Source organism: Micrasema longulum, unplaced genomic scaffold (assembly GCF_059751315.1).
Source record: "Micrasema longulum isolate JH-2025_06_02 unplaced genomic scaffold, ASM5975131v1 h1tg000554l, whole genome shotgun sequence".
Lineage (NCBI taxonomy): Eukaryota > Metazoa > Arthropoda > Insecta > Trichoptera > Brachycentridae > Micrasema > Micrasema longulum.
Window position 1 is genome coordinate 24,458 of NW_028277750.1, and position 22,219 is coordinate 46,676.

Sequence of the window (22,219 nt, forward strand, 5' to 3'; positions counted from 1 at the left end):
ATTACAGAAGCTTATTTAAAATATAAATAAAAAGTATTTTAAATGTTAATGACGCAAGGAACGCGGACTAATTGTTTCCATTGGCTTGTTTCGATCATATGATGTCGATATGACAAGTAGGTAGAACATACCGAGGTAAGATACAGATGGTACAAAGTTAAGTATACCGTCTCGATATATATAGATGAAGATAGCGTTCATAATCGAGGCACAGAATCAAAGGCTTTTAAATGTTGGCTAATTTTCAAATGAGATAAAGATTAAAAATGTTTGTTAGCAATGTATACACAGCGCGTATTCTTGGATAATCAGATATCATTTTTACCTCGTATAAAAGGTGTTACAATATCTTTCTCATTTATAATTTTGACAATTTTGGTGAAAACTATGAATTTCAAGATAAGTTTATTTACAAATGTGTAGTTAGTTTCACTATCCAAAAAGTGCTGCTTTTTCTGGGATAAACAACTAAAATCGGAATATTTCATCTTGTAAAAAGCCGTAATAAAAATATAAATAATAGGAAAATATAACTTTAAAAAGTTAGTGCCAGTAACAGAGTTAATGGTGCCTTAAAGTCTGTCGTAGCAAATAAGTGTCTATCGCAAGAGGCTAAATTAGCAGTTCATAATGGAGTTCTGGTACCAACCCTAATGTATGGAAGCGAAGCATGGAGTTGGAAAAAAAGGGACGAAAGTAGACTGAATGCTGTTGAAATGCGATCCCTCAGGCGAATGTGCGGAAAAACAATGTATGATAGGTGCCCTAATGTCGAAATCAGAGCAGAATGCAAGGCTGAGTTAAGCATTATCGACAAAATTAAGAAAGGTCTTTTGCGATGGTTCGGTCATGTGGAGCGAATGAATGATGAAAGAACGGCTAAAAAGATTTATGATGCGAATGTGTCTGGTTGTAGAAGTCGAGGAAGGCCGAGAAAGACATGGCATGATCAAGTACAACAAATTCTTGAAAGTGGTCATGTGAAAAGTCGGAATAATCGACGTGCGTGCATGAGAAGATGTATGAATGTGAAGGAAGCAAAGGAAGTGTGCCAGGACAGAGTGGTGTGGCGTTCTATCCTCTCTGCCTACCCCTCCGGGGAAATGGCGTGATGGTTAGTTAGTTAACTTTAAAAAAAAACATTTTTATAGCATAGTAATAAAGGTCTATGAAATACTGTCCAGTATTTTTTTTTTATTTGTGCTAATTATTAGTAACATAAAAATTACTTTTAAATTTGTAATTTTGAATTCCCGCAAAAACGGTGATTGCATTGGCCGCGCCTCTAATACGTCACGATTCATGTTTATTTATTCCTGGCATTGAAATTTGTGTAGAACAATTTCACGAATCTTGAAGTCACAACCAAGGCCAAACATGTCGCGTTTTTCTACGAACGTATTTTTATTGAATTTCTTTTTTACATTTATGTATGAAAACATTTCTCCACAATATCCATATTGATTTCGAAAATACAATTAATTATTCTAAATCCTTTTCATATATTTTTATCGGTATTCGTAGTATGTGATATATCCCTATTTAGTATTTTTATTTTTATTTATTTTATTACGAAAATGGCGCTATATAAGTTATCCATAATAATAATAATAATAGTCAAAGGCATAAAATTTCACTATGCCATTATGCCATAGAGATATATAAAAAAGAGTAGAAGGCCCCTTTCACACATGCCACGCAAATCCACCCGGCGCGGTAATTACCGTTAAATTTTACCGGGTCACTCTACAAAAGCCGACACGTTGTGTATGCGTTTGTAGGATGAACGCGGAAAGTTACCAGGCCGGCTGGATTTGCGTGGCATGTGTGGAAAGGGCCGAAAGTACGATAGGTAAAAAAACTACAAGATGGAAAACATTTTAGAGAAGGAAATGTGGATGTCTAGGCATTTACAGGTCGTCTGGCCTATCATCGGCTAGTTCATTTACTATTTTTTTTCACATTGTAAGCAATAATAAAAATAATGTGACCTCACTGGGATTACCCGCGCCGAGGACTCTTAGGGCCCATTGAATAAAAAAAAAGTTAAGTTAAATGCCTGTGACGTTTTCGACAAAACGGACAGAAGAATTCGCACGAAAAAGTCAAATAAACAACTCATTTTCCACATTTTGACAATAACACAACAATTATTTAACTTTAAACTTTAGTTTACTTAACTTTTTTATGCAATCTGACCGTTAATGATATAATATAAAATATTTTACATGTTAGAATATACAAAGTCGACTATATACAAAGATAAATTACAAAATGTTAAGACTGTTTTAAACGATAGGTGTGAAGGTTTTCACGGTCACCGTTATCTCTTTATTTATTTGACGGACTTATGCAGTCCATTTTAACGATGGTAAATACAATTTCTTATAATAAATACAGGCACTAATAAAATAAAATACAGCTAAATAAAATTAAAGCTAGGACAAAAAAAAATTACTACCTCAAGACAAGATCCGGTCTATCTTAGTGAATTTTTAAATCTATAAAGACTCACACCAAAATCCAGTCCAGATCTTGTCTCGAGTTTACGATACGACACAATCGGGACATTGGTGCATGCAAGCCATAGTTTGCGCTGTGCTGATCGAGGAACAGCACATTATTATTTCGCAACCGGCGGATCGGAACATTGAATGCCACTTGTTCCAGTAACGATGGTACATCAATTAAGCCGTTCAGTAAATTAAACATAAATATGGAGATAATGTTATTTCTACGCTTTTGTAGACTTGAGATTTTTAACATTGACTCCATTTTTCCATTCATCAACATGTTTATTTTTTGGGTGATACCGCGTGTGTTGGATTTGCTCCGACGTTTTGGCTACCATTGCAGGAGCCATCTTCAGGGCAAACTGTGTGTTTTATAAAAAAAGGATGTGTTTTTATACTAGTAATTTGTGCCGTGTCGCATTCGGCAGTAGGCACATTTCTATTAGTTTTTGTAGTATGTAGTGCTGGGAACCATGTTGAGTTTAATTTAAGCCCGTCGTCTTTGTTTATGTTATTTGGGTGTCTATGTATTTCATTGGCTCCTGCAATGGTAGCCGAAAAGTCGAAACAAATCCAACCCACATGGTATCACCCAAAAAAGAAACATACTGTTTTAAACACTTCTTATTTATGTTTATATTTAATTTAAGTGGCCAATTTACACACTGTGTAACATTCACCATTCTGCCTGTGTTTGAATATCCATATGTCTTCAATTCTTATGTATATTTGGATAATTTATAAAGCGCCGATTTTGCGAAAATCACCTCAAGGGCGCTGTACAATAAATAAATATCCAGGCCCGTTTTGCTCGTCGGCCTCGTGGTGGTCAGCGCGTTTGCCTACCATGCGAAAGGTCTCGATTCGATTCCCGACATGGTTGATATGAAATATTGATTTAAAACTGTGTTTTCACACCAGAATATTTCATGGTCCCTGGACTGGCACCTAAAGCGTAAGAATGATAATCTTACCTTCGCGTAACAAAAATGATCAAGATGCGCTGCAATTGGTGTACCAATGCAGTGCCCTATGCACTATTAGGTGCGAAAAGGGAATGATGATTAATATATTCATTGATATCACCCTATATGCGTGTGTTTGAACCAACGTGAATTGAAATACCGGCTTTTGGAAAATATTTATCTTGTCAACAGAGTCAAATCCCCATATTTTTTCTTGAAATTAATGAATTAATTTGGTTCTAAATAGACAGCGAATAGCAACAGAGAGGGAAAACATTTTTGAGAAGAGAATATGGAAGTCTAGGCATTCACAGGGCTTACGACCCATTATTGGCTGGTTTAAGTGGCAAAATCACTTTTTTTTTGTGATCTCACCGGAAATCGAACCTGGAACCTTTCGTGCGTGAGCCAAGCGTCTTACCCACTACACCACGTAGGCAGCCATTTATTATTTTACTCAAGAATTCTTTTTGTTTGAAAAATGGTGTATTGTTTGAATTTTTCTCCAATTCTGTTCTGTGCTTAAAGATAAAGGAGCGAGTATCCTTGTTTGTAAAACAAACAAAAAATCTTGTAAAAATTACAGCTATACTAATAAGAAATTGATAAGCCTTATGTAAGCTTTGATTAAGTACAGTAGCCAATTCGATAGTAGGCTTTGAAACAGTAGCCTTTTAAAAGATCGGGTGCCTATTAAAAATAGTGATAAAAAATGTGAACAAATCTAAATATTTCCATGAAAAGTGACAGATTGAAATAATTGTGTTTCAGTAACACATTTCTTTGCAATGTTATTTTTTATGCTAAAGAATTTAGAGCATATCTGCTGTTTGTGTCTTTGAATTTCCTGTTAAAATATCTTTACATTTATTGTAAAATGGCGGTAATTGTTTAAGTTTTTTCAATATGTGTAAATCTTCTTCACGGCGAGTAAATCAATAAGCAGTCGTCCTGGCTGCGAAATTAGCGCAGTACAGATACATATGCTTTCGCTGTAGTGAACGCCAACGTCGGGGGGACCCGGCAAGGCACTAGAAGAAGAAGAAATCTTCTTCTTCACTAGGCTTTTTACTCTCCACTGCTGGATGTAGGCCTCTTCCGACACCTTCCACCCGTCTCTGTCTTGACTCCTCTGCATCCAGGCACCACCAGTTAGTTATCTAGGCAGTGCCATCGGTCCATCTCTTTGGTGGCCTTCCGACACCCTTTTTATTTGTCCAGAACCTCCACTTCAACATTTAAGGCACTCACCTGGTGTCCCCTGTCTAGCCACACGGGATTGTTTTTTCAAACTTTAACGGGCTATTTTAAATCCATTTTCTTAGGTTTTGTGTGCTATGCAGCTGGCTGTTGGGGACACCGATGTGAGTTGCAATACTTTAAGCGGACAAAGGCAACCTCTTCTGGCTCTTGCCAGAGCATTTTGGACATGCTCGACTGATGCACTCCCGATTCTAACGGGCTTGTCCGCGTTGGATCTGGAGGTCCAGCGACGATCTGCAAATTTCCACTTAAAAAGAAAGCACTCCTCTGTCATTGGTGGCGTCCGTCTACTCCCAACTGGACGAATATCTCAATCGAATATATTTAAAAAAATCTAAATGCCCTTCTTGATGCTTGGTAATCGCGATACGAATCTTCCCTTTCTGGGAGGGTTACCTTTCTTTTTTTCCTACAATCCGTCAGCGCTTAAAATCTTCTTGGGTTATCCCTGATCACCGGACTACGTAGTTTTTATTAGGTCATGGTAAATTTAATGGCAAATTATTTGTTTTTAATATTGTTAATTCCCCTTCATCCTGCTGCGGATATCCTAATCAATCTTTTTAACACATCCTGCGGTCTTGTCCCATTCCCTCTGTCTATGATAACGAAATGGAACTTTCGCTACTATCCGTGGCCCTGTTATAGGTCCTGTCAGATATGAGTATCTGGTGGCTTCCAAAAATAATTTCAAAGATTTTAAAAAGTTTTTTCGGCGAATTGATCATGTCCAATCAGTTTCATCCCAGTCAGTGAAGAATTCACTTCTCTCTTTTCTCAATCCAATGAAGTGCATATTATGTTCTTCTGAATTACCTTCTTTCTAGACTACCAGATTACAGAAAGCTCCTTCGGGCAGCTTTTCTCGTTCGGCGACGAACAACTTTTCCGTGTATGTGGGTACCGCCAAGGACACTGTCCTCAGGTGCGGTGTGCGATATGTGGTGGGCAAGCTAATCAGCCACACAGTTCATGACGTCAGCAGCTTTGGCTCTCTGTCTGATCTCTTTGTTTCTTTTTCTGTCTCGGACACTCACGCCAAGCATCTGTCTTTCCACGAACCGTTGGTGTGCATTAAAATTTCTGGACAATCTTTATTGTAACCGTCGTCTCTAGTCCATAAGTTCTGAGGCTTGGATCTAAAAGGGCCAATGTCAGATTTTTTTTTCTTGCCAACATTTTGTTAATAGAGGGTCAATATCACTGAAAAAGTGTATATTTATTCAACTATTTTATGTACTGATTTGAGTGGGAAACTCCTTAATGATTTTCAGAATATTTGAGTTTACTGTTTACCATATTGGTGTGCCATATATTTGTTTTTTTAAAAATTATAATTGTTATGTTTCTGATCCTCTATAATATTTGGTCATAAGCTCTGTAAATGCCTAGACTTCCATATTATTCCCTTCTCAATAATGTTTTCCATTTCTGTTGCCGCAAATTTAGATCTAAATAACTCCCTAGGGAAGGAATCCAGCCAGTCTGAAAACATTTGGACATACTCAAAACATTGTTGAAATTGGAATATCTTTGTTTTCAAATACTCTTTAATACCCAGGGTGGTATTCCAAACGCTTCCGCGGTCATATTATCTTAAATTAAAATACGAGAGAAAAACTGTTTTCTCGTGCCGCGAGAGCGGTTCAGAATAGCACCCCTGGAACAATTTGTGTTGTAATATTAACTATAAAAATAAAATGAAGTCTGGTTGGTTGTGAGTGACACATGATTCACTCAATTATATTATTTCTAGATGTATGGCCGCTATACGCGGGACCTATCAGCAGCTGCCAGGAGCGAGGCCAGGCGCCTCAAGAGATTAGACAGAAGAAGAAGAAGAGATGACAAAGCGAGAGAGAGGGAATTATCTAACAAACCTTCTGGAAGATTTGCCAAAGCATTTGGTAAGTACAGAGTGTGCTTCATATTCTGATGTTTTTTTTAAAAAAACTTTTTAATGAAACACGTTTGATAATTTATACATTATCAATTGATTCAATGTTTTTTTTAAATTTGTTTGAAATATGATGTCGGTTAAGTGGCCGCCTCTTTTCGTTGTGAAAATGCCGTCTCTTTAAAGCATAGTTGAACGTGATGCAGAAAGCAGCCAGACATAGAAAAGTGAAACTGAGATAATAGAACCTTTGTGGAGTGAATAATCAAATCTACACAACAGTCGGAATGTTTTTGATTTTGACAATTATTATGGCAATGATATTACAAACAAGAATCTAATTAAGTATTTGACCAGTTTTAATGTTTTTTAAAGTTCCGTAAGATTTTGCTAGTGCTATGGGTGTTTTCTGCAAATTGAGAAATGCCGTTTTTGTGATCGACTAGAGATCATAAAGATCATAAACTTTTTTTTATCAAAAAAAGGGAACAAATTACACACCGGATGACCGTGAACGTATTGCTTATAATAAATCTCGAGAACCACCCGATGTATCTAAACCTGGGGCTCAATCACAGATGACTATCGACGTGCTAAGTATTTGAGCGATCACAACGAACAATTATGAACACGCTGAAGTTATCGCGGTCGCGTTGCAAAACGCCAAACGCCTTCAACAATTGTTTAGTTTAATAGCTTTCTCAATTTGATTCAAAACAAATAAATAGCATGATAAATTGTGAACAAAAAATAAAACTACATTATTTTACTTACAGTTTAGGAATATTCTCCATATTTACAAGGGTAAAATTCAAATATGTGATTGATTATGCGTTGCAAAACGTAAATATTTTGAATTTTGACATTTAATATTAGGTGTTGCCAAGCATCAAGTTGAAGTATGACAATATTAAAAAAATATAATAATCACGATCGATAACTTCCACGGATGTTTCATTGTGACCGCGCATACGATAAACAACCACGGTGAAAAATTGTTATCACGCCGCTAATTAGCACGTCGATAGTCATTTGTGATTGTGCTGCTGGTTTTCACTGTCATTTAACGTGTCCTAAAACGAAGCTTCTCGTGTTTGTTAAATCTTCGAAAAACCAAAATTAGTACGTCATATTCGTTTTTTACCGAAAATTACCGTAAAATACAGTAAACTACGGGATTTTTAGCTTTATTTATATAATTCCTCTGTACGCGGGATGTCACCGTATTCCCCCTAAACGGCTTAACCGATTTACGTGCGGTTTTCAGAAAAATATAGATCTTTGCGCTGTGCGTGTTTGTAGATATTTTTTAAAATTAAATTTTTTAATTTTTTTAAATTTTTTTTTTTTATTTAAATTTTATTTAAATAACCTCTGTCTCTCTCGCGCTCAGACGCGCTTATGAGCGTGACATAGATAACTATTGCTTTATTAGTTGCTAATGATATAATAATACAAGAAACACAGGATGCTTCTGCGTTCGTCTGAGTTTCGCTGCGATTCTTAATAGTAAAAGTATAAAAATATGTACGAGTATTAAGTTACGGATTAAAAACACTGGTTTATAAATATGTAGGCATTTTCATTCAATCAAATCATGAATAGGTCGATTATGTAGTGATGGCGCTTTCGCAAAACTTACGGAATACTGATTAAAAAAAAATCTTGACGTTATATTAAATGTTTTTAAAAATCTCTTTTGGATTAGAGCTAAAAAAACAATTACTTAAGAAAATGTCATATACGAGTATTTACGAGTATTTTTTTTTAAACAAGCATATTTTTTTACTAAATATTTTGTGTTCACTATAATATTAATGAATATAATGTAATTAAAAAACACATTTCAAATTATATCGGAGAAAATATGTATACACACTTATTGATAAACAATAAATCTCGTTATTTATATACTTAAAAAAATCTACACAATTTCGCATTCTAGTTCTAGAGTAATTGACTATAAAAAAAATAAAAAAAACATATTTAAATGGTCCCTTATTCTTGGAAAGATTATAATTAGTAAAATGCAACATTAAAAAAAATTGTTAAAAAAATATAAAATAATGAAACAAAGTATTTTAGTTAATTAATATTACATTTTCTTAATTAATAGTATTTTTTTATATACACAACCCTCTAATCCAACACTGAATTTTATAAAAAAGATAGCAGATTTGGTTAAAATTTAATACAACATTTATTTGATTATTTATTTTTCTTTAGTAGAATCAATAATAAGATATGGTATAAAGTCGTGGGGACATTCGACTAAAACTAATATTAAAATGATCCAGGGTCTACAGTACTCTATAGTTAAGCGAATTGTACCTGCAGAGATTTACGAACAAAGAAGTAATAATGATCTCCTGTACAAAACAATCGAAACTCTGCCTGTTCGAGGACTACTGTGGCTTTGCATCATTTTGGAACAATTTCATAGTAATACATTCAAGCTTCCTCTCAAACATAACCATAATACACCAAACAATTAGTAAAAAGTTAGTGCTAATAGCGCTTTTCCGCTATTTTGATAAAATGTATTTGATGTTCAAACGTGTATCTTAGAAAGTATTGATACTACGAAAAAAAAATTATTACGATTTTTAAGTAAATTTTATTTTCTCAGACTTTCTTATATTTTTTTCTATAAAACCATCAGGGACGTAATTATACACAAAAAACTGTTTTTAAGCACCATTTTTTCAAAATCGTGGCATGAGCGGTGGTCGTTCAAGGTCACAAACTTCAAGTTTTACTAAGGACCCTATGTCCACCGACCCTGTCAAGTTTAAAAACATAATAACCCTTTTTATAAAAAAAAGTAAAAAAAAGTACATACCGAATGACCTTGAACGTCCCATACTTCTAATAAATCTCGACAACCATCAGATGGATCTAAACCTGGTCTTTGCAGTCATGTAGAGTGTCCTAAAACAAAGCTACTCGTATTTGTAATATCTTTAAAAAGTAAAAATTAGTACGTCAAATTCGTTTCTTACCGAAAAATACCGTATTTTACCAAAATCTGGTAAAATTCCCGTAAAATACCGCGGTAACTTTACCGCCTTGCATCTCTATATATGAATAGTAGCTTAGGTGTAAATATTTAAATTTTTCATATATTTTCTTGTATTTAAAAAATAAATTTATGTATTATTATTTGTATAAACATGTTTATTCTGATCTTTCCGACTGTTAATTTTTATCTGTTATTCATTGTTTTTATAAATGTAAATAATATTATTTTGTTAGTATAAATATAATCTTCACCAACAAGCTACAAAAAGTGGCTTGGTGGGATTTTAGTTTTAGTAAAAATATAACAAGTGAATTTTTTTATTAAATTGGAAAAATTTATAATTACACTATTAAAATAAAATACAAATTAAATCAACATTCTGTAGATTTTAAATGCGTTAGTGTGAGTTTCCTGAACTCGCCAGCTTAAATTAAACCATCAGTAGACCCGATTGATCCAATTTGCCACTGATTTTATTCTCAAAAAATGTTTGTGGACTAATACGGGTGGTACAGTGGTCATTTCTCTTCTTAACACTGCAGGTTTCGTATGGAGAAATACGTTTGCAAAGCTCGGCGAAGATTGGGTGTTTTTGGCACTGCTTGGCATCATCATGGCACTTCTCAGCTTCATTATGGATCGTGGAATATCCATGTGCAACAATGGTAAGACTTTGAACATTACTTCATTAATTCATTGAGAAATCAACAATACCTATATAACATATTACAATAGAGATTTATTTATTTATTTATTTATAATTAATATTTAAAATATCTTTGATTATTGAGTACTTGAAAATAACATTTTTATATGTATAAATTGTATGTATTTATTTGATATGTAATATATATATTCTTTACTAACTTTGTATACTATGTGGAAATCTGTTATTGGTTCTGAGTTTATACACTATATCTGTTTGTTTACTAAAAATATGTATGTAGAACTGTTGATTTCCCTAATAAAATAAAATAAAATAAAATAAAATATACGGCATCCTGCCATTTACATATATGTGGTATAAAGAGTGCCTAAAAATAAAAATATTTTAAAAAATCGAGTATGAAATATTAATATACTCGTACTGTACACATTATTAATTACTTGAAATACATATATATTTTAAAGAAATTATACAATAACAAAATACATTAATCAATCAAATTATAACTATTCCAACCCAACCTTCTGAAGATGATTTGCTCTTTTTGATAAAAATATGTTGGTCACTTTATTTTTTAAGTTAGGCCGAGATAAACTAAATATATCAAAATGTGATGCATATTCATTCCCGGTATTCTGTAATCTGAGAGAAAGAGATGAAGAACATTCAAGAGAAGGTGATATAGAAGTCTAGGCATCTACAGGGCTTATGCCCTGTCATTGGCTGGTTTAAGTGGCCACTTTACACACTGTGTAACATTCACCATTCTGCCCATATTTAAACATCTATATTCCTTCAATTCTATCATCTGTTGATGTTTGTGAAGTTAAAGAGCTGAAACCTTTATTTATGCGGGTGAGATTCATCTAATTGAATTATTTCACCTACATACTAGGCAACGCCTGAAAATGTTATTTTTTCAATTTCTATGCTTCTTCATGGACCAGGTGGATTTATCAACAATATATTTTAAATTTATATATTAATATTATTTATCTCTGTTGTAATATGTTAATGTTAACAGCTCCCCAGGGAGTTGAATCCAGTCCGTGTCTACAAAAATTTGGACAAACTTAAAATATTGTTAATACTTATAATGTCTGTCACATCCGAAACCAAGATGATCAGTATGAGCAAGAAGACACATCGGCACATTAAAATATTTTTCTATAACGAATAAAATTAAAAAAAAAATAAATATAAAAAAAAAAGCAAATGGTTGCTTACTTCTGGAGGGGTGAAACGAGAAGGGGGAAAGGGGGAGTCTGATACTGCACCGCGCTCCCTCACTTCTCCCCTGCAGAAGTAAGCAACCATTTGGTTTTTAAATATTTTATTTTTAAAAAAAATCTTTGTTCTAAATATTTTTAAAAATATGCTAATATGTCTTATTGCCCATATTAATCATCGTGGTTTCGGATGTGACAGGGTTCAAAGAACACCCTGTATATATATATATATATATTTGGATAATTTATATAGTGCCGTTTTTGTGAAAATTACCTCAAGGGCGCTGTACAATAAATAAATATCCCAGCACGTCTTGCAGCTACAGAGCACATGGACGGTTGGGATTCTAGTTCCTCGTCTCCAGTTATGATATGTAGAAGCTAGATTACAGCATGAATTGCAGCTACAGAGCGCATGGAAAATACGTAATCTAGCCCCTATTTACATTTTTTATTTGGCAATGAAGTTTAGAGTTCTAGTGAAATTTTTTAAAATGAAATAAAAATCAAATTAAAAAAAATAGAAGTTAGATTGCAACGAGTCTTGCAGCTACTGAGCGCATGGACGGTTGGAATTCTAGATCCTATTTACTAAATTAGGATATTTGATAACATTTACCTATTGAAGCTAGATTACTAATCGTCTTGCAGCTACAACGTGCATGGACGAGTGAAATTCTAGCAACTTAAAATTATCAATAAATTTACAAAAATAAACATTGAGCATAATAGTAAATTTTTAGGCAGTAAAATGACTAATACCCGTATGCAGAGACAAAACTTAAGGTGAGGAAAGTACATTCTAATTTCAAATTCAGAGAATAACCCGAAGGTCAAGACAATAGAATGTACTCTCCTCACCTTAAGGTTTGTCTCTGCATACGGGTATAAGTGACTGATGCTGATGAATTTAGGAATAATTCAAACTGAGACGTTGTATGTAAGGAAGTATTCTCTGTTGAGCAACTTCGGCCCTGCGGGAAAAAGGGAAATATCACACACTACGAATACCGATAAAAATATATGAAATGGATTTGGAATTATTAATTGTATTTTTAAAATCAATATGGATATTGTGGAGAAATGTTTTCACACACAAATGTAAAAAAGAAATTCAATAAAAATACGTTCGTAGAAAAACGCGACGTGTTTGGCCTTGTTATATGTAAATTGTTGTTTTGTAAAAATATTTTTTCATTTATAATTTAAATTCCCGCGAAAATGGTACCATTGCATTGGCCACGCCCTTAATACCTCACGATTTGGTTAAATTTTGAACTTTGTTTGTGACCGCTTAAATTTAAATAGAACATCGTCACGAATCTTGACATCACAGTTGTCAAGGCCAAACATGTCGAGTTTTGGTAGAGACATATTTTTTGACAATTTGATTTTAAAAATTTTCCTTAATCTATTTCAAATATTTTTATTGGTATTCGTAGTACGTGATATTTCACTATTATACCTCGATAGTTCCAAAAACGGTCACTAATCAGATATGTAATAAGTCTATGTGTAAATTTGTATAAACCACTTTAATTTGGACTCAAGTCCTGATGATGAAAACCGGCCGACATTTAACTCAAAAGTTAACGTGGTTTACACAAATTTTTAAATAAACAAATGTAAAATGTCATACCACAAGGTGAAAAATGTTTTTGAAATTAAATATAAATAATAAGTGGTTATAAGCAAACGGTTTTTATTTTAATTTTAATTATACAGGGTGGCCGGAGAAGTGACTTCCAAAGGTGAAATGTAGGTGCCTTATATTGAGGGGTATCTGAATCACCCCCATGTATGTTGCGCGATTTTGCGTAGTTTTCGAGTTATGATTATTTTAATGATATTTTGAAAATTTTCGACCTGATTTAAAAAAAAAATTTGGTAGGTTTTTTCAGGATTTTTTTTTGTAACTCTTTTTTTTTTAAATTGTACTTTCACGCGTAAAATAATCAGTTTCGTAACATTAATGGAAGCTACAAAAGTTTTGACCTAAAATGTAGAATTTAAGGTCGAGCGAGTCAGACTTGAACTTTCAACTTAAAATTAAAAATTTTAAAAAGTAAATCCTTAGTTTCTGAGTACCTTTGAAAACTGCACCAGACTCTAAGCTTTCGTAATAATACAAAAAAGTAGTACTTATTGGCTATTATTCGTTGAAATCAGCCTTCAAAGATACTGAGGTGGTGTTCACTGCTACTCGTGTCGCCATTTTATCTCTAACAGTTATTTTTTTTAGTTTACACACTTTAGTATCATAGTTAATTATCCCTAGGAATTTTCCACCTCATCTTCAATAAATGATTTCAGCGAATAATATCCTATTAAGTACTACCTTTTTTGTATTATTACAAAAGCTTAGAGTCTAGCGCAGTTTTCAAAGTTACTTAGAAACTAAGGAATTGCGTTTTTTGATTTTTAATTTTGAATTGAAAGTTCAAGTTTCCTCAACCTTAAATTCTACATTTTAGGTCAAAACTTTTGTAGCTTTCATAGATGTTACGAAGCTGATTATTTTAGGCGTGAAAGTACAATTTCAAAAAAATGAGTTTTTAAAAAAAACCTGTAAAAATCTTCCAGAAATTAAAAAAAATAATTAAAAACCGATCAGGTGGAAAAATTAAAAAAACCCATTAAAAAAATCATAACTCGAAAACTACGCAAAATTGCTGGACATACCATGGGGGTGATTCGGGTACCCCTCATTATGAGGCACTTGCATTTTGCCTTTGGATGTCACATCTCCAGCTACCCTGTATAATAACCACAAAGTTATTGCTTCAAATAAACATGTTATTAAATCTCTCATCAATAAGACTTAAATAATTTTTTACCATTATCTAGTTTATCAGTTCAAATAAATCTCTTTATGACAACTGAAAATTTATTGACCATATATTTTATTGACATAATATTTATCAATCTGTCTTTTTCGATGCCGCTTATCCTAGGAAAGAGTTTGTAAGTATGACTTGATCACTATCAATGAAATAATTTATGATTATGTGAGGCATTTCGTATTGTTTAAATGTGTTACTTTTTTTTAAGTGTTCTTTGTTTCTTCTTTTCCGCATTAAAAACAGTGAACGGAAGTGAACGGGTGTATTAAAAGCCCCCTCCACTTACCCGGATCGGTTGTAGAAGTCATGTGACTTCTTTTCAGATCCGCACCATGCAAAAACAAATTTTAAGCTATTGAGTTTTTCTACTGACAATTCTTGGTGGAACTGCATTTTAATTATAATAATAAAAACACGTGTAATTTTGTCGATGACGATGTCAGTCACGGTAAAACCCGGTCACTGGTAAAAATCACAAATAAAAGTGTAATAAAACTTTATTTTTATTATTATAATTCAAATTTTAAGCCTAAGTGAATGGTTAATTACTTTAAAAAAAAAAACTTAGTTTATGAAAGATTGGTGTTATTTAGAATTTACGTTTACTGCTTTTAATACCTCAGTATATATAGTCAATTTGTCTGTCACCACATCTAATTTCCCAGTTTTGACAGTGATAGCGTATGTTATAGTCCTTAAAATATAGCTTGATTAAAATGATAGCTGTCAAACTAATGTCACTAGTGATGGGACTTTTCGGATCACTGATCACGTACCGATCAAATCAATTTTATCCATTTTTTCATGTAATCATGAAACTCTGTTACCAAAAATTGATATAAAACCGCAAACACAAGCCTATCATAGTGTGTTTCAGACAATTTTTTACTAAAAAATAAGATATTAAATACTTTTATTCATGAACAACAATAAATGAACTATTTTTTATTCGCTCGATTTACATTGATCAATTTGTCCCATCTCTGACATTTTTGCAAAATGATGTAACCTTGTAAGACCGTCGTTAATAATTAGGTTTATTTTAGTTTTTTATTTTATTTTAAAGCTGATTTTATATAATTATGTTGATTTATATGCCAAGTTTGGTATTAAAAAAAATAATTAACATGCCAGATACAAATGATTTTTCGTATGTCAATATAAATCACTCCTTAGACGTTACTACAAAGTTATGTCGTCACTTTTTCTGACAACTGTCTTCTAAAAAAGCTATATTTTAAGGACTATAGTAGATGGAAGAAACAAGTCTGATCGCGCAAATCAGAGCCTTCGCCACCCCTCTGGCCATTCTGTAGCACCTTTCGATAGCATTTTGCGCTTTAAAAGACACCCTGAGGTGCTATTCTGAATGCTTTTGTGAGCTTTAATTTCAGAAAACCAGCCCCTATCTATCAAAAATTGAAGCCTATTAAAGCACAAAAGAATATCGTAGTTCATAAATCCATTATTTTCCCAGAATCCCCATTCAAGGGAAAAACGTAGCATCAACGTATTAAAAACTGGCATCATCCTAGAAAAGACCTGTCAACTACAACATTTTGTGGTGTTTAGATTACCTTGTGTAGTGCTGGAACTTATTGTTCAGTGGGCCTTTACTCTATTTGTGATAACGGTTTTTCCATTTCCAGCCAGGATATGGATGTACCGAGACTTGGCGGAAGGTCTGGTAGCCAAATACTTGGCATGGGTGTCCTTGCCTATAATCCTGATACTTTTCTCCGCTGGATTTGTGCACATCGTAGCACCTCAAGCTATAGGTAAAGTATTTTTCAACTTACAAACACTTGTTGTTTTTTGCGTAATTTGTTCAAGATAGAAATTTTGATCATTTTAAAATATTTTTTATTAATTAATTATGTAATACAAAAGAATGTCTATGCAATATATTCTCAGGAGTTACTGAAACTCAATTCGGGACAAAAATTAGACTTAATAGATACACATATCGTCAGTGATACTGCAATACCGCGTAACTATCAATTGAATTTTTTGGCAGGGGAACCTAAAAAGTGTTCTGTCAATATATTACTTACGATTTTAATCAACCAAAGATACCGCTGGAATATCAGAAACTATCAATATTTAGAGAAAAAATAGCAATAATTTAAAACGGACGGTTCTTACTCCCTATAATGAATTTATCGCAATATAAGAGGTTATGAGGCTGTACTGCAGTATCACCGACGATATGTGGATCTATTGTGACAGGTCCCCGTAAATTAGTTTTCTTCCTCCAATCCTAGATCTTTAAAGAGCCTGGCTACTTAGTGGAGGGGTGAATGCTCTCATATTGCTTAATCTCCCCCTCCAAGTCCAGGTTCTTAAGTATTGGACCCTAAGGTAGGGGACAAGCACTTTTACCTAAGCTCTTACTGTCGATATTTGGGTATCCGGCTACCCAAATCAATGTTACACTGTTGCACTCACCAACAAAATTAAGCGCCTGACATGAGTGATATTAAGCATTGTTAATTGTTTTTAGGCTCTGGTATTCCTGAGATGAAGACTATCCTCCGGGGAGTGAACCTGAAGGAGTATCTGACATTCAAAACACTTGTGGCCAAGGTAGTTGGGCTTACAGCCACACTGGGTAGTGGAATGCCACTTGGGAAAGAGGTCAGTTTACATATTTTATCATATATTTAATAGAGTTCTGTGCGCAAATGTTACGGAGACTGTAAATAAATCTCGTATTTTGAGATCAGTCACTCGAGTGCAGTTTCTGTCCAGACTTTGTGAAGTTTTTGAAAAAAATCTGAAATAACATTTTATTTCACAAGTTAACATTTAACCTTAAAATATTTACATTTACTTAAATACAATATGTATAGCAGTGGCGAGCGGTGAGTTTTTAGATTGGTAAGCTGCGAAAATTCTGATAAAATGTCCATAGCGGTAGTATGGCACATCCTAAAGAAGGTCTATTTTATATTTGATAAATAATCCATAACAAATGTCGCTAGCGGCTACTAGTTTTAGTCAAAATATTTAATAATTTAACACAAGCATTTGATTAATAAAAAAATCCATTGATAACAAAAACATAATAACAAAAAAAAAATAGAACTTGTGAGGACTCGAACCTCAACCCTAAAAAAAAAGTATTCATCCACACGACTATTTCATGTACTAACTTAACTGTCCCGTAATAATAACCTGCTAAGCTTCTATTTTAGAGGCTTGTCAGTATAGAGGATATGGAAGGAGTCTATGAAAAATACACCACAATACTAGAACCAATTGAGAAAATAATCTATCTTGGATTTCTTTCTTGCAACTGGCGGGAACCGAACCCGTGACGCCAGTTTCACAGTTAGCCATCTAGCCAGATGTGAGATATGTACATGGTCATGTACTAAAACAGACCTTACCTTCTTGTTACAGAGGATCGAGAAATGCTGAATTTGGTTTATCAATCTCGTTTCTTTCTCTCCAGGGCCCCTTTGTCCACATCGGCTCCATGGTGGCATCGCTGCTCAGCAAGCTGGTGACCTCCTTCCAGGGCATCTACGAGAACGAGTCCAGGACTTGCGAGATGCTGGCTGCAGCCTGCGCAGTGGGAGTAGGCTCCTGTTTTGCCGCTCCTATCGGAGGTAAATTATCACTTAGCGAATCGCAAAACAACTATACAGACCACAACTCTACTACTGGTGGATCAAAAAGTTTGGAATAAGTAAAATAAGAATTTTCTAGCTTTTTTATCCCGTTCAAAAAGTAGTCCTTCGGAAGCTATCCAAAATAGGCCTCAGTTTCAGCTATGAGTTCTCATTTCAGTAAAATCGCTTACCGGTAAGCCATCTCCTTAGGTTTGGAAACAGGTAGAAGTCGCTGGGGGCCAGGTCTGACGAATACGGTGGCTGAGGAACCTGTTCGAACCTAATTTTGTACAATTTTGCTTGCGCAACTAACGATGAATGAGCAGGCGCATTGTCGTGATGACAGAGAATTTGTTTCTTCTTCAAATGCGGCCGTTTTTCTACAATTACAATTTTCTAACGATCCAATGATGGTCTTTCGAAACAATATTAATTATTTTTATATCGATGGTATATTTATGTTCTATTTATAGAACTAGATGGTTTTAAGTAAGATAGACAGACACTGTTTAAACTCCTATATAGAGTGCACGCTTCTGTATCAAAAAGAAGTAAAAATCATTTTTTCTCTTCTATTTCAGGTGTTCTGTTTTCTATTGAAGTAACAACAGTTTACTTTGCCGTTAGAAATTACTGGAGAGGTTTCTTCGCAGCTGTTTGTGGAGCAACTGTAAGTTGAGTTCATAAAAAATAAAACAAAAAAATATTACGAGTAAAATACTTTTTTGTAAGTAGATTAGATTATACAACTGAATTAAACAGTTTTTCCCATAATTATTTTGTGTAATTGTAATTTGGTCATGAGGAAGATTGACAATATCGAACATAAGCTATCTATATGATTTGCCAAACACTAAAATTGCAGTTCATGAAGTTAAAATTACAATTTTTCTCAATTTACCAAATCCAATAATAAAACCCTCAGTCTTTCACTCCAATATTTAACCTTGCATTCACCTGCTATTAAGACATGATGATATTAAGTGTTTGCATAGGTGTTCCGACTGCTGGCAGTATGGACCGGGGGCGCTCACACCGTGACCGCCATGTTCCCGACCAACTTTGCCATGGACTTCCCTTTCGACCCTCAAGAACTGATCGCTTTCGCCATCATGGGGTACGTATAGCTAACTTGACCGGAATTTTCGGAAGCAAAACATCTTTAGAAACTAAGGTTCCAACGGTTCGCAACTTAGAAAGGATGGGTTCACTCTGACCCAATTTTTCAAGCTGATAAGAGGTTTTATCGAGGACTCTGCCATCTTAGAGATCGTCAATTTTTATGCTCAACATCGACTGTTTTACCTTCAGGCTTCCAGAACCAGCCTGCCTCTGGTTATGCCGATTGGAAGAGCATTTAGGCAGTTGAACACGATTTAATTGTAATCATTTGTTTTTGCATTACTTTAGAGTTGTGTCCGGATTGATCGGTGCTGGTTACGTGTGGCTACATCGCCAGTATGTCATTAGTATGAGGAACAGCAAGAGAATAAACAAGTTTCTTCAGAAGAAGTAAGTTTTTTAAATGATTATTTTTGATGAATTAATTTAGTATGATGTTCATACATTTATAACATTAAATTTTTTAACAATTAAAATCCAACCAATCCATTTTTTTGCTTATTGGTGGAGATTTTTATCGATATTAACTACAGTAAAACATAAAATTCGGTAGATCTTCCGAAAAATCGGTAGGGTTGGGAACGTTGCTTAAATTCCAGCTTCATTACTGAAGAAAATTTACTAAGAAGAGAATGAATGGTCACTCCTGCATGTTCAAGTATAATATAAGCCTCGGAGATATAAAATCTGCTCTGTAGGCTTTTTATGCTTTTTAGCAAATCACAAAAAAACTGTTGTTTTACAATATATAAATACATATGTCGCCATCTTCATTCTTTCTTCTTCAGCCTTGTTCTCTTCACTGCTGGATATAGGCCTCTTCCAAGCGTTTCCACTCCTTTCTATGCTCTTCCTGCTATCCGGGCAATGTCATTGACCCATTTTTTTGTGCCCTCTTAATCCTACTTTGTACAAGTTTAATATTATTTTTCCATTCTTGTAGCCGTTTTCTATACCCCGGCATTATCGCTCTGTTCATTGCGAGCATAACATTCCCGATGGGGCTGGGTCAATATATCGCCGGCGATCTCACCACTCACGATCAGGTAAATGTAACGGATGTTTTAAAGTTTTTAAAGCTTCGCTTCTGAGGTTCATAGTGTATTCGTGAGAAGTTTCACATTTATAACTCAACTCAAGCACGCAGGATAGGGCAGTGGGTCAATGTAACAATTCGCTGCGAAAATGGATTCACAAAGACGCACGCGGTGGCAATAAGCCATTGCCCTGCAAAGGTGATCTGCCAGTTTATCTCTAGGACAGTGTGACGGCCCATTGTCCTATCCTCCTGTTATGTATTATAGCAACACTGAGTAGGTACTTGTCTGGATAAATATGATCTGTGCATAAGTGTAAAGTCAAAGTGTTTTTACAACAATAATAAAGAGTACTTGATAATGACCCAACATGGGATAACTTAGTGTATCATTAATTATTCAAACATTACATTGGCGACGAGGAAAATGGCACTAAGATTTAGTGAATATGGCCCAGGTAAAACCTGGAGCCATTATATCGACAGATTTTGTTTTGCTCTGGAAGCAAATCAAATACTAGAAGAAAATGTCAAAAAGGCCAACCTGTTAGCAAACTGTGGAGAAGAAACCTACGACCAGTTAGTAGCGTTAATATTACCTAAAAACATCAGAGAAGTTACATTTGAAGAAATTCTGCATGTATTAAACAAACACTACAATAAAGAGCCTAACGAAATCATACAATCTTACAAATTTCACAACCGGCAACAGAAAGTTGAGGAGTCAATAAATGCCTACATTATAGAGTTAAAAAAAATAAGTAAGCATTGTAATTTCATGGATTTACAAAGGACATTAAGAGATAGATTGGTTTGCGGCGTGAATGACAAAAATTTGCAACAAGACTTATTAACGAGAGAGAAATTAACTTATGAAAGAGCAGTAGAAATCTGTCAAGCTTTTGAAAGTGCAAAAAGGGGCTTGAAGACAATACATCTTTCAACCTTGAGCAGTGAAGATAATAGCGAGCCGATGGAAATAAACAAAATAAGTGTGAATAAGAAAAATAATATGCAGATATATGAGTGTAAACATTGTGGAAAGAAACATAGAGGCGAGTGCCGTTTCAAAGAGGCAATTTGCAGGTTATGTATGAAAAGAGGACACATACAAAGAATTTGTTTTAAAAATAAATATAATAATAATAATGTAGAGGAAAACGGCGATGACATGTGTGGCGTGTATCATGCATGGGGGAGTGCAAAGGTGACTCCATATTATGTAACACTCGGTATAAACGGAGTCAAGGTGGATATGCAAGTAGATTCAGGAGCTAGCGCATCCATCATAAGTTACACATATTATCGAGAGTTGTGGCCAAAGAGAGGACCTGAATTGAGGCCCAATAATGCCAAACTCCAAACCTGGACGAAAAGTAGATTAGAGATTATGGGAGAGATGTTGGTAGAAGTCCAATATAATGGAAATAAACAGATGTTAACTCTGTTAGTAGCAAAAGGAAGTGGGCCGAGTCTACTTGGACGAGCATGGTTTGCAGACTTGGGAATCACAGTTGAAGGAATTCATGAGATACACAATATCACAACAGACAGACTGCTTCTGGAAGATATAAAAAAAATGTATAGAGATATGTTTAATGAAGGATTGGGAAAGTATAAGGGACCGAAAGTGTCAATACAATTACTAGAAGGAAAGTCTACACCCATATTCATGAAATGTAGACCCACACCACTGGCGCTAAGAGAAAAAATTAATACTGAAATAGACAAAATGACGGAAGATGGAATATTAAAACCAATAACATATTCAGAATGGGCGACGCCCATAGTACCAATTGTTAAACAAGATGGTAGTATAAGATTATGTGGGGATTATAGATGTACTATCAACAAAGCAACTAATTTAGATACATATCCTTTACCCACAATAAATGAAGCATTATCAACAATAGCGGGAGGTAAAATCTTCACAAAATTAGATTTAGATAGAGCATATTTGCAAGTGGAAGTGGATGATGAGACAGCCAAATTGTTAACATTAAATACACCTAAGGGACTATTTACAATGCATAGGTTACCTTTTG

General features: G+C 34.3%; 1 protein-coding gene across 2 annotated transcripts in view; it reads left to right on the forward strand.

Annotated features, from left to right (window-relative positions):
- ClC-a (chloride channel protein 2) overlaps positions 1 to 22,219 on the forward strand; it is a 54,529-nt gene that overhangs the window by 14,507 nt on the left and 17,803 nt on the right. The window contains exons 1-10 of one of the 2 annotated variants that reach the window (XM_088228015.1): positions 4,129 to 4,361; positions 6,498 to 6,648; positions 10,203 to 10,325; positions 16,049 to 16,177; positions 16,903 to 17,036; positions 17,857 to 18,013; positions 18,598 to 18,686; positions 19,012 to 19,133; positions 19,427 to 19,528; positions 20,082 to 20,184. In XM_088228015.1, coding sequence (XP_088084141.1) covers positions 4,356 to 4,361; positions 6,498 to 6,648; positions 10,203 to 10,325; positions 16,049 to 16,177; positions 16,903 to 17,036; positions 17,857 to 18,013; positions 18,598 to 18,686; positions 19,012 to 19,133; positions 19,427 to 19,528; positions 20,082 to 20,184 — 1,116 coding nt within the window. In that variant the 5' untranslated portion in view covers positions 4,129 to 4,355. Of the gene's footprint in view, positions 1 to 4,128; positions 4,362 to 6,497; positions 6,649 to 10,202; positions 10,326 to 16,048; positions 16,178 to 16,902; positions 17,037 to 17,856; positions 18,014 to 18,597; positions 18,687 to 19,011; positions 19,134 to 19,426; positions 19,529 to 20,081; positions 20,185 to 22,219 lie in introns of those variants that run through there. The other variant, XM_088228014.1, reaches the window with a different exon arrangement.